We start from the raw sequence: 12,629 nt of genomic DNA on the forward strand, positions 1-12,629 counted from the left end.
AGAGAACATAGGCAAAACATTCTCTGACATCAGCCTTACAAATGTTTTCTCAGGTCAGTCTCCTAAAGCAACAGAAATATCAATTTCTACTGTACAGCAGTGTGACCCAGTCATATATGTACATTTATATTATTATATATATTAGTTTTCTCAGCAAAGTGACCAGTCATATATATACATAATTATATGTATTATTTTTCTCACATTATCCTCCATTATGTTCCATCACAAGTGAGTGGATATAGTTCCCTGTGCTACACAGCAGGATTGCATTGTGCTTTAACAACATAAGCTTTGGCATCACCTCAACAGTGACCCGAGCTGCTGCAGTCAGATTCTTTTTTTTTTTTTTTTTTTTTTTGGCTATTTCTTTGGGCCACTTTTTTGCAGCATATGGAGGTTCCCAGGCTAGGGGTCGAATCGGAGCTGTAGCCACCGGCCTACGCCAGAGCCACAGCAACTCAGAATCCGAGCCGCGTCTGCAACCTACACCACAGCTCACGGCAACGCCAGATCGCCAACCCACTAAGCAACGGCAGGGACCGAACCCGCAACCTCATGGTTCCTAGTCGGATTGGTTAACCACTGCGCCACGACAGGAACTCCTGCAGTCAGATTCTTAACCCACTGCCACAGCAAGAACACTCAAAGAGACCTTTTTAAAATCTATATCAGGTATTTCATATTTTACCTGTCTTTTCTAGTGCTGTCACTTGCATACATTAATGACACTGCATTCAAGTCAGTGATAGGGGTTCCCATTTTGGCCCAGCAGGTTAAGGATTAGACATTGTCTCTGTGAGGATGTGACTTCAATCCCTGGCCTGCCCAGTGGGTTAATGATCCAGCATTTCCACAAGCTGCAGCATAGGTGGCAGATGCAGCTTAAATCTGGTATTGCCGTGGCTGTGGCATAGGCCCCAACAGCAGCTCCAATTCAGCCCCTAGCCCAGGAACATCCATAAGCCGCAGGTGTGGCTGTAAAAAGAAGAAAAAAAGTCACTGGAACCCTATTGTTTAATTGCTTAACCAGCTAAAATATATTTTCTTGTAGGCAAAATGCACTTTGTTTATCTTATTCCAAGAATTTTTTGAATTCTTGTTAAATATATGACTTGCCCAATACCTTAAAACAGAACTCAAGATACATTGGTTTGATAGTTTTGTACTTTAGTAATATTTTCATAACAATCATAGCTTCTAAAGGATCAGTATAAGAAGCTGTGGGAAAATACATGACTTTTTTTTTTTTCTGAAAGAACCCATGAGGCATTCATATGCAATCAATTATTAGTTCAGGTTCTATATTGCACACTTGGATGTATAGTAGGATTTTTAAGAGAATGCAATCTGTCTTAAAGGTCTTTAAACAGAGAAGTTACTAGGCAAAGGTTCATATGATAGAGCTAACAACCAAGCTGGACAAGGACCTCAGAAGCCTTACCATAGAGACTGGCAGATTGTGGCTTTGGAAGCCATCTTCTTCATTCGTGGCTGCTTTGGGAAATTTACTCCGCTTGTTATAAATCTGCCCACTAGCTACCCAAAATTAAAGCCATATAACAAAAGGATCTTCCATTATGATAATCTTAACACGTTTTCTCTAAGTTTAAATATTTTTTCAAAAAGAGATGAAGTAGTAAAAACAATGATTCAAAGGGGAAATGTACACTTACTTAAGAATTAACTTAGCATCAAAATACAAAGTTGTGTATTTACTTTATTGGTATTCTTACTGACAATTCAAAAGACTACAGAGTTTATAAAAGGAAATGATACTTTAGCTATGTATTCTAATTTTGATAATATAATTCTCCATTTCATCTTTTAGAAGTGTTTGCCCAATCAAAGTAGATTTAAGACAGAATGGCTACATAACCAGAAAGAACCAGCACAATGGCTAAGAAAGTATGTTTTCCAATTAAAATTTCCCTAAATGAGGAATATTCTAGTGTTTAATAAATCACGGTTGAAATTACATTGCATATTTACAGAGTGTTAGAGATCAACTGGGACAAATTGTTTTCCCTGTGCTCTCAGTTTCATAAGATAATAGGAATACAGATTAGTTGATCTGAAAGTAGGAATGTTATTTCTTTTGAAAATGATTTGGCATTTGTGCTAAACTAATCCTCTACAAATTCTGCTTACTCTAAGTGGATCCTCACTACTCCTTAGAAAGGCTTTCTTTCATCTGTTATTGACTCCTTTAGATACATTGCTGAATTGTAATTTTCAGGCCTTTTCCTTTTTCATCTCTTTTCTTGTCTTAATTGTTATATTAAGGATCATCAAGGCTAAACATCCATCCTTTCTGCTGATGCCATTTTTCTGAGTTAACATTCTGTTCCATTCCTCTGTCTCAAGGAGAGCTTGAATTCTCTAATTTGGTAGTTGCTTCTACTTCTTTATGATCAAAGAAGAAAATATTATCGGCTGTGTACAAGGCATTGTGCTCATTCTCTTAACTACTCCCTAGCTGTTGAGTACAATGACCATTTCTTAATTTTTGAAACAATCCCTCCCATGAATTTCATTACTAAAGTTTTAAAATTGTACAGTGATACATGAGTACATTCTTTTTATTAAAAAATAAAAATGAAAACATAGATGTAACATTAACCCTCACTTGAACCAACCTCTCATCTCATTCTTATTTGCTTCACACACCCCCATTAGTAAATTTTTTATCAATTAGGGAGTGTATTTTAAAACTATATGTCTTTTTCTGTACAAACATAGTAAATAAAATCCTAACAGGTTGTAAGTGGTGTGTGTTTGTGTGTGTATTTAATTAAGAGAGGAAGAGAGAAACTTGACAAGCTGCCTCTAAAATTTATACAGAATGGAAGTGCAAAAGACCAAAAATAACCAAGATACTCATGAATAAGAAAAAGAACAAAGTGAGATCTGTTGTATAAATATCAAGACTTAAAATATAATAAAGTAGTGTATTATTGGTGCAAGATTTAAAACTTAATCAATGGAACAGAATAGAAGCCTTAAAAAAATGCCAGCATATATGGACACTTGGTATATGACAGAGTTTGGGTTACACATTAATGAAGAAGTTCTTTATTCAATAAATGAGACTGAGACTGATGGCTGTCCTTATGGAAAAAATAAAATTTTTTCTTTATCACATACAGTATACAAAAATCAATTCTAAATATGAAAGACAAAACTATAAAGCTTTTATAGATTTGTAGAGGACAAAGTTTTTATTATGCTGGATTGTGAAAGAAATTCTTTTTAAATTTAATCGAAGTTAAATTCACATAACAAAATCACCAATTTAAAGTGTATAATTCAGTGGCTTTTGTACATTTACAAAGTTCTGAAAATATCACCTCTAATTACAGAATATTTTATCACCCCCTGCCAAAAAAAACACTACACCCATTAAATAGTCACTCCCTATACCCCCCACTTCGCATCCCTAGCAACCACTGATTTGCTTCCTGTCTATGTGTTTGCCTGCTATGGATATTATATATAAATGGAATCATACAATATGTAGTTTTTTTATGTCTAACATCTTTCGCGTCCCATCCTGTCTTCAAGGTTCAACTGTGTTGTAACATGCGTCAGTACTCCTTTTTATGGCTGTAAAATATTTCATTGTATAGATGTTCCACATGTTGTTTAGCCATTGATCAGTTGGATAGACATTTTGGTTGTGTCCACTTTTTAGATATTAAAATAATGGTAGTATGAACACTAGTATACAAGTGTTTGAACATCTGTTTTTGATTCTCTTCAGTTTATGCCTGGAAGTAGAATTGTTGAGTTATTCTATGTTTCACTTTGTGAGAAACCGCCAAATTGTTTTCCACAGAGCTGCACCATTTTAGCATCCAACAGTAGTGTATGAGGTTTCTAATTTGTTATTTTCCTTTTCAAAAAAAATCAGAGCCATTGAGTGTGAAGTATCTCATTGTGGTTTTGATTTTCATTTCTCTAATGACAATGAACATCTTTTCATGTAGCTTGTTGGCCATTTGTGTATGTTCTTTGGAGAATTATCTATTCAAGTCTTTTGCCTCATTTCTTATAATGATGTGTGTGTTTGTTTTTTTTTAATGGATTGTCTTCTGCTGTTCATATGTAAGTATTTTTTAAGTAGTCCAGATAACCTCTCTCTCTCTTTTTTTTTTTTTCCTAGTTAGGGCTGCATATACGGCATATGGAAGTTCCCAGGCTAGGGGCAGAATTGAAGCTGTAGCTGCCAGCCACAGCCACAGCCACAGCACAGCAACGCAAGATCTGAGCCACGTCCATGACCTACACCACAGCTCATGGCAATACCAGATCCTTAAGCCACTGAGAGAGGCCAGGGCTCAAACCTGCATACTTATGGTTACTAGTTAAGTTCATTACCACTGAGTCACAAAGGGAATTTCTGGATAACCTCTCTTGATAATGTCCTGTGATGTACAAAAGTTTTTAACTATAATGAAGTCCAATTCGTCTAAATTTTATTTTTTTCTTATAATTTTGGTATCATATCCAAGAATGAATTGCCAAATCCAAGGTAAAGAATATTTATCCCTCTGTTTTATCCTGAGAGAGCATTATTTTAGTTCTTACATTTTGATCTTTGATCCATTTTGAGATAATTTTTATATATGGTGTGAGATAAGTAGAATTTCATTTTTTAATGTCGATATCCAGTTGTTCTGGCACAGTTTGTCAAAGAGATTATTCTTTCCCATTGATTGTCTTGGCACCTTTGTCAAAAATTAACTATAAAGATATAAGACAGTTTATTTCTGGACTTTCAATTCTATCCTATTGATTGATATGTCTGTGCTTATACCAATATTACACTGTTTTGGTTACTGAACCTTTAAGTTTTGAAATTGGAAAGTATGAGTCCTCCAATATTATTTTTCAAAATTATTTTGGCTATGTTGAGTCCCTTGAGATTCCATATGAATTTTAGGATGGGTTTTTATATCTCTGCAAACAATTTTGTTAGAATTAGAGATTGTATTGATGGGCATTTTGAAAATATATTTCCTTCAGCATTTTGATAATATCTTCCCACTGCTTGCCTCTATGCTGTCTGTTAAGACATCAACTGTTGTTCTTTTTTTTTTCTTTTGTCTTTTGTCTTTTTGTTGTTGTTGTTGCTATTTCTTGGGCCGCTCCCGCGGCATATGGAGGTTCCCAGGCTAGGGGTCGAATCGGAGCCGTAGCCACCGGCCTACGCCAGAGCCACAGCAACGCGGGATCCGAGCCGTGTCTGCAACCTACACCACAGCTCACGGCAACGCCGGATCGTTAACCCACTGAGCAAGGGCAGGGACCGAACCCGCAAACTCATGGTTCCTAGTCGGATTCGTTAACCACTGCGCCACGACGGGAACTCCCTCAACTGTTATTCTTATTGAGGATTCCTTGAGTTGCTTTTCTCTTGCTGCTTTCAGAATTCTCTCTTTGTCTTTCACTTTCAGCAGTTTATGTGTCTTAATGTAGATCTCTTTGAGTTTATCCAACATGGGATTGTTGAGCTTCTTAGATGAGTAGATTCATGAGACTTTCAGCAAACGTGAAAGTTTACAGGCATTATTTATTTAAATACTTACTCTGCCTCTTTCTTTTCTCTTTCCTAGGTTTCCTATTATGCATGTTTTCGTTCACTTATTGGTGTTTCAAAGAAGTAGTTAACTTAAAACCTTTGTCTAGTCAGCCTAGTGTCTAGACTTTCTCAAGAACAGTTTCTATTTCTTCTCCATCCCCACCCCATATATGGACCATACTTTCTTGTTTTTTTGAATATTTTATAAAAAAAATTTACCTGTGATTCCTCCTTTTATTTTTTATTAGTCTATGTATTTTATTATATTTATAGTTATACAACGATCATCACAACCAAATTACAGATTTCCATCTCAACCCCCCAGCACCTCTCCCCACCCCTCCAACCTGTCTCATTTGGAAACCAAATTTTTTTGAAGTCTATGAGTCAGTATCTGTTCTACAAAGAAGTTCATTGTGTCCTTTTTTCAGATTCCACATGTAAGTGATAGCATATGATGTTGGTATCTCACTGTCTGAGACTTCACTTAGCATGATAATTTCTAGGTCCATCCATGTTGCTGCAAATGCCGGTATTTCTTTCCTTTCTATGGCTGAGTAATATTTCCTTGTGTATATGTACCACATCTTCTTGATCCACTCTTCTGTTGATGGACATTTAGGTTGTTTCCATGTCTTGGCTATTGTATATAGTGCCACAATGCACATTAGAGTATATGTATCTTTTTGAGTCATGGTTTTCTCTGGATAGATGCCCAGGAGTAGGTGAATATTTTATAAATTTTAATTCAAAACTGGACCCTGAGTATTATAAGTAGCAATTCTAGAAATCAGATTCTCCCCCCTCCCCAGGATATGTTACTGCTGCTTGTTATAATTGTTGTTTGTTCGTTGATTGAGTTTTCTGAACTACTTTTATCATGTCTGTTATCTTTTATTGTGTGTGGCCGCTTAAGTCTGTTTCATTAGCTCTGTGATCAGCTAGTGATTTGAAGGAATTTCTGTAAATGCCTGGAAATATATATTTATATGTATACAAAAAGTGAAAATCTCACATTCTTTGCAGAATGCCTTCAATACTCAGCCAGACAGTTTAGAACTCTGCCTAATCTTTGCTTCCTGCTTGTGCAGAATCTGTGGTTCGGCAAGAGGTGAAATTTTCTAAGGATGTGCCTTGCCTTAGGCATAATCATGACCTTTTGGATACTCGGGAATATGTAGGAGCTTTTCAAAGCTCTTATGCCTGAAAGAATCTCGTCACATAGCCTTTTCCCCCAAGGTTTTCGGTTGATCTGTTGTTTGTCCCACCTGTTATCCATTGCCCAGACATCAGCAGCTAATATATTTGACTTTAAATTTTTGGACACCTTCCCCTCCAGTTAGCTGCCTGAGCCTTTGAGAATTCCAAGTTAGGTGAAATAAAGACAAGCCCTTTGAACGTATCCTTCAGTGAGCCACCGGAAATATTTGAAACAACCACAATTCTTGAGAATAAGATTTCCCTTTCAATACCAAGAACCTTTACCAGAAATTTGGGCTGTCTTCAGGGCTATCTCTAAACTATGTAGTGGGGGATCAGTTGGAGTTTTTTGTGGGTTTTTTTAGTTAAGCATTCATTTGGTTGGTGTAAACTTGTTTAGTTTCTAGATTTCTGATAAAGTTTTTTTCTGACAGTTATTGTCAGTTTATTCACTTCTCGAGGGGCGAGATGGACTATTGATGTTCCCTACACTACCTTTCTACTGATTTCACTCAGGAAGGATGCTTTTTAAGATACAAAACCCACTAACTATAATGTAAATTATCGATAGAGCTAACTGTTATTAAAATTAAAATATTCTGTTCACCAAAATTCATTGCAAAGTAAGAAGACAAGATACAGAGTAGAAATAGATATTTATACCATGTAAAAACTCATAAAGGACTTATTGGCTAGAGTAGATATAGAAATCTAACAATTCAATAAAAAAGAACCACTCAATAAGGGAAAAATTGGGCAAAAGACTTGAACAGAGACTTTACAAAAGAGAACATCTAAATGGCTGATCAATATGAAAAGATACTGTCATTAACAACGAGGAAAAAAGAAAAACTACATTAAGATATTTTTACTGCCTACCACATTTTAAATAATTAATTATACTGACAATGCTAGATAGAGCTAAGTTGTGGAGTAAGAGGAACTATTGCCTTTTTTTTTTGGCCATGCCCCACATGTGCAATTTCCCAGGCCGAGAACTGAACCCGAGCCACAGCAGTACCTTTAACCCAGTAAGCCATGGAAGAACTCCTATTACCATCTTTTTTGATGGACATGTAAATTGGCTTAACCAGTTTGGAAATTTGTATAAGAATGTATTCATACCCTAAATCAAGCAATTCTGTCTCTGAGTATAATAATATATAATCCTAAAATTAATGCATGTGGGAATTATGACACATGAGCAAAAATTGTTCACCATGTCTCCGAAAAGGAAACAATACAAATACTCATCAAAAGAGTAAACCAGGAGTTCCCACTGTGGCCCAATGGAAACAAATCTCACTAGAATCCATGAGGACTCAGGTTCAATTCCTGGCCTCGCTCAGTGGGTTAAGAATCCAGCATTGCCATGAGCTGTGGTGAAGGTCATAGACACATCTAGGATCCCACCTTGCTGTGGCTGTGGCATAGGCCAGCAGCTGCAACTCTGATTTCACCCCTAGCCTAGGAACCTCTGTATGCTATGGGAATGGCCCTAAAAAGCAAAAAAAAAAAAAAAAAAAAAAAAAAAAAGTAAACCATATTCATTGCATCCTTTTCCTTCCCTCCAGATTTTTTCTTTACCACTTATAATAGGTATATATCTTCATAAAATAATAGCTTTCTTTTAGGTAACCAATGACTACCTCCATCTTATTCTTTGGTACCTGTTTCTCCTTTTTGTATCTTAGCATGTTTTTTCCATATGGTCTTTGTCTTTCAGATCTCATCTATTTCTGTAGCTTCTTCCCAGCCATGTCATTGCAAATAATTTCCAAGTCTCTGTGTCTAGCATGCATTGCTTTTTTGAAATGAGTGAAAATTTTATTTCCACACTACATAATGAAATTGAAAATTTATGACTGCCAATATTAAATTGATTCACAATGGTGATTGATAATCCCTTTGCCAGTTTCTTAGTTATCCTCCATGCTCATTCATCAGGGCATTTGTTCCAGATATTTATTATTCTCCTAGAGTTATCTCTTCCACTTTTATGTCCCCTTTTTCTCATCCATTGATCCTCATTCCAAGCACTAAAGGAAAGAATAATAGTGAATATATCTCTTCACACAACCTACCCTACTTTATTATCCCCACTTGCTTTTTTAACTCATTTCTACTCTTTTTACTTCGCTTGTATCTTCTTTAATTGCTAGGTCTAATGGATTCTTTTCAACTCTCACCTTATTCTTAGTCTCTTCAATAGTTCATATTTTGTATTTTTTTGTTTTTTTGTTTTTGTCTTTTTAGGGCCACACCCATGGCATATGGAGCTTCCCAGGCCTAGGTGTCGAATCAGAGCTGTAGCCACTGGCCTACACCACAGCCACAACAATGCCAGGCCCAAGCCACATCTGCAACCTACACCACAGCTCATAGCAACACTGGATCCTTAATCTACTGAGCGAGGCCAGGGATTGAACGTGCATCTTCATAGATACCAGTTAGGTTTGTTAACCGCTAAGCCACAATGGGAACTCCCATATTTTGTAATACTCCTTGAAAGTGTCTTCTCTTTTTTCTTCCCTTATGTTCATTCTGTCTTGATTTTCCTCTTTAGTTTCCAATCTTTTTTATGCATAGGAAGACCAAATTATTTTTCTTCCAAACTGCAATACTTTTTAAAGTGAAATGTCCTATTTAATAATTAAGCCAGGATAATAAATATAAACCCAGATCGTTCAAGGGAAACTAGAAGATATCATCATACCATTTACCGATTTTTGTCCCCTAATTCCTTCTCTTCCATTAACACCTTAATATGGATATCACCTAGAATTTTCCACCATCATCTTTTGTTCTTTTTATACTCTCCTTGAATGATCTGAAATATTTTCATGACTGAACTACCACTTTCACTGATAGTTCCCAAAGTGTATATCCAATCACTAATTTTTCCTGAACTCCGGACTTTCATTTCCAATAGCTCATTGGATATTTCCTGACTAGTAGCCTAAAAGTATGTACATCACAATGCAAACTTATCCTCTTCAAATATCCTACTCTTTTTTTTTTTTAATTTGGGGTTTGGGGAGTTGCTAGTGTGTGTGTATGTATACGTCTTGAAATATATATATATATATCACACATGCCTAAAACTTTGTGCAGATGCTTCCTTAGGTATTGGACGTACAGTGGTGTCAAAAATGCAGTTCCGTAATCATAACAAAGCATTCTGATTTGGGAGATAGACGTTGATTAAATTAGCACACATGTAAATGTAGTATAAATACGAATGGTTTCTATGAAGGAGAGAAAGAAACATGGTATTATGTGAAATATAATGGGGCATTTGACCTTTTTTTTTTCCAATATATGGCTATTCTAAATTAGGCTATCTATCGCCTTTTGTTTACAATACTTAATTCAATTCTGTTTTCAGATATACTAGCAAGTGGGTCCATTTTTCTTCTCAAAATTCCCATTGCTTTTCACCCATAAATCATATAAACTGTCAAGCCCTGAAATGGTGGCAATACCTTTGTTATTGAAAATGTAGGTATGGAAACTAAATAAAAGAACTTCTATGGAAATAATATATCATTTGTGAGAAAGAGATGATGTATAAGATAAGGAAGACCTTTCTAATCACATGGTCTGGCTAAGGCTTTCTTTTCACATCGTAAGTGATGTTTGTTGATTGAATGTTAATTGCTTATTCTTTTATCATACGTATTTCTCCTCTTTTGCATAAAACTTGCAAGTGGTCAAGCTCACATTTTGAGATAGAAGACCTACACCCAGATCCTATACTAGAACCTAAACTAGTGCTAGCCCAGAACCTAAATTATGAATAGCCCCAAATAATAAATTTTATAATCAATATAAATATTAATTTTAAAATAAATAACCCAAATTATTTGTCCTCACATTTGTATATTTTTACTGTAGTGATACTCAATTCAGTTACATCATTCTTTACCATGTTGATAGATATAGTATAATAATAATAAGCCAGCATTTATTAAGTATTAGCTACTTAGAAGAGCTAGATAATTTATATACATTATCTTATTTAACCCTTAGTAATCTGACGAGGTAAATGCTATCATTATTCACATTTTTTTGATAAAGGAAATCGAAATTAAAAAAAATATATCCATCGGTGTCCCAGCGGAAGTCACAGCATACATAAATGAATAATTAAGAGTTTAAAAAGGACTATGATATTTACAAAAGTTTAGGCAGATTTTAGGAAAAACGACAAAATATAATGCAGCGCCCTGGGACTAGTAATAGTGGGAACCCGTAATATTCATAGTCCTGATAGGGCAAGGAAGGGAGCAGATGTTGGAATCCAGAAGAAGCTGTGAACAAGGGTCATCTGATAAGGGCTGTGATCTTAGCCAATTTATGGTGACCTGAGGAATAAATGGAGCCAGGGGAATAAATATCAGACCTTACTCCTTCAGCTTCCTGACAGTACCTCCTATTACCTAAAACTAGCTAGAAATCAGAGAACACAGAAAATAGCTTGTTGATTATATCTGTAGAGGTTAGCTTGGAGCAGAGAGGGTGAAGAAGAGTGGAGAATGAATCTGAAAGGGAAATACAAAATATCTAAGAATTACATAACTATTAAGTGGAAGAGCCAGTATTTGAATGCCAAATATTTTACTCCTCGCTTTAGTTCTATACTGCCTCATAAAAAAGCAGGAAAATATTTTAATCTGAAATTTCTACTATAACCCAAATTGTTGGATGTGTTTATACCTAGCAATAAGTGAGACCAAATATCTGAGAGCTGAGCTGCGAAGAATGCCCCCCCTCAAAAAAAAATGTTTGGTGTTTTTATTGATTTTACATGTTGTTGGTATTTTCAGCATATTAAATCTTACTTGTTCCAGATTCCAGACTCCATCATTTCTCGTGGCGTTCAGGTGCTCCCACGAGACACAGCCTCCCTCAGCACTACTCCCTCAGAATCTCCTCGTGCTCAGGCTACATCTCGCCTTTCTACAGCTTCCTGCCCAACACCAAAAGTAAGTACAGTTCCGTGGCACCTTACATCTGCTCTGCTCTGTGAATCTGGGAAAACTATCTAATGTTTCCCTCTGCTTGACAAAGTTGGGTTGCATGCAAGATAGTGCAATGAAAAATTAATGAGCTATAAGATAGTTATCACCTGATGTTTCACAAATTGTCATATTAGGCCAAAAGTAGAACAGTAGAAGTTTCATGCAAAATGCCTATTACATCATAGCTATAGGTTATTACTTTCTGTAACTTCTGTTTCTTTGTTGTAGACTGGTTATTTGTTAGCATTCTCATTAGTATAAATGTGAAGTTACTTGTTTTTGCAGAAGATGAATGTATTTCTGGCCAGTAAACAGCAAGATTAATAAAATAAATAATGTCACCAAAGGGATTTTTTTTTACCTTGTCCAAGCTGGGGTAGCTCCCTGCTCTAGTATCATTCCAGATTTTTTCCAACATATTCAACTTGGAATGTTGCTGCCTAATATTTAGAAACAAATCTAAATTGATTAGAAAGTTTTAATGCCAACCTTTTGGGGTGAGGAGGAAATATCTTAGTAATTAATTTTTATGATTTTTCCCAAGTACTGAATCATGTCAGGGGGTTGGGGAAGGATTAGACATTTGTTTGCTGCCTGACATCTTCATGTATGTGGTCATGAAGTAGCAAACCTAATTATGACTGTGATTCTTTCTCCTGGAATATCCCTTCCATGGTAAAGTTAATCATTTTGCTTTCAGGTTTTCTATGGGATAGATCCAGTACTGGCATCTAAAGGTTAAAGTAACATTCCTTCTTATTTAATAAGATACATCGGGTTATACACTAAATTTATTGCAGGGATCTTCAGGTAATTTTTCA

The 12,629-nt window shown here is 35.8% G+C and overlaps 1 protein-coding gene across 5 annotated transcripts in view; it reads left to right on the forward strand.

Annotated features, from left to right (window-relative positions):
* The window catches only part of GPHN (gephyrin), a 554,831-nt gene that overhangs the window by 327,703 nt on the left and 214,499 nt on the right, over positions 1-12,629 (forward strand). For all 5 annotated transcript variants that reach the window (XM_047797834.1, XM_047797836.1, XM_047797835.1 and 2 more), the window contains one exon: positions 11,638-11,772. In XM_047797834.1, the coding sequence (XP_047653790.1) occupies positions 11,638-11,772 (135 nt within the window). The remainder of the gene's footprint in view (positions 1-11,637; positions 11,773-12,629) is intronic.

Source organism: Phacochoerus africanus, chromosome 9 (assembly GCF_016906955.1).
Source record: "Phacochoerus africanus isolate WHEZ1 chromosome 9, ROS_Pafr_v1, whole genome shotgun sequence".
Lineage (NCBI taxonomy): Eukaryota > Metazoa > Chordata > Mammalia > Artiodactyla > Suidae > Phacochoerus > Phacochoerus africanus.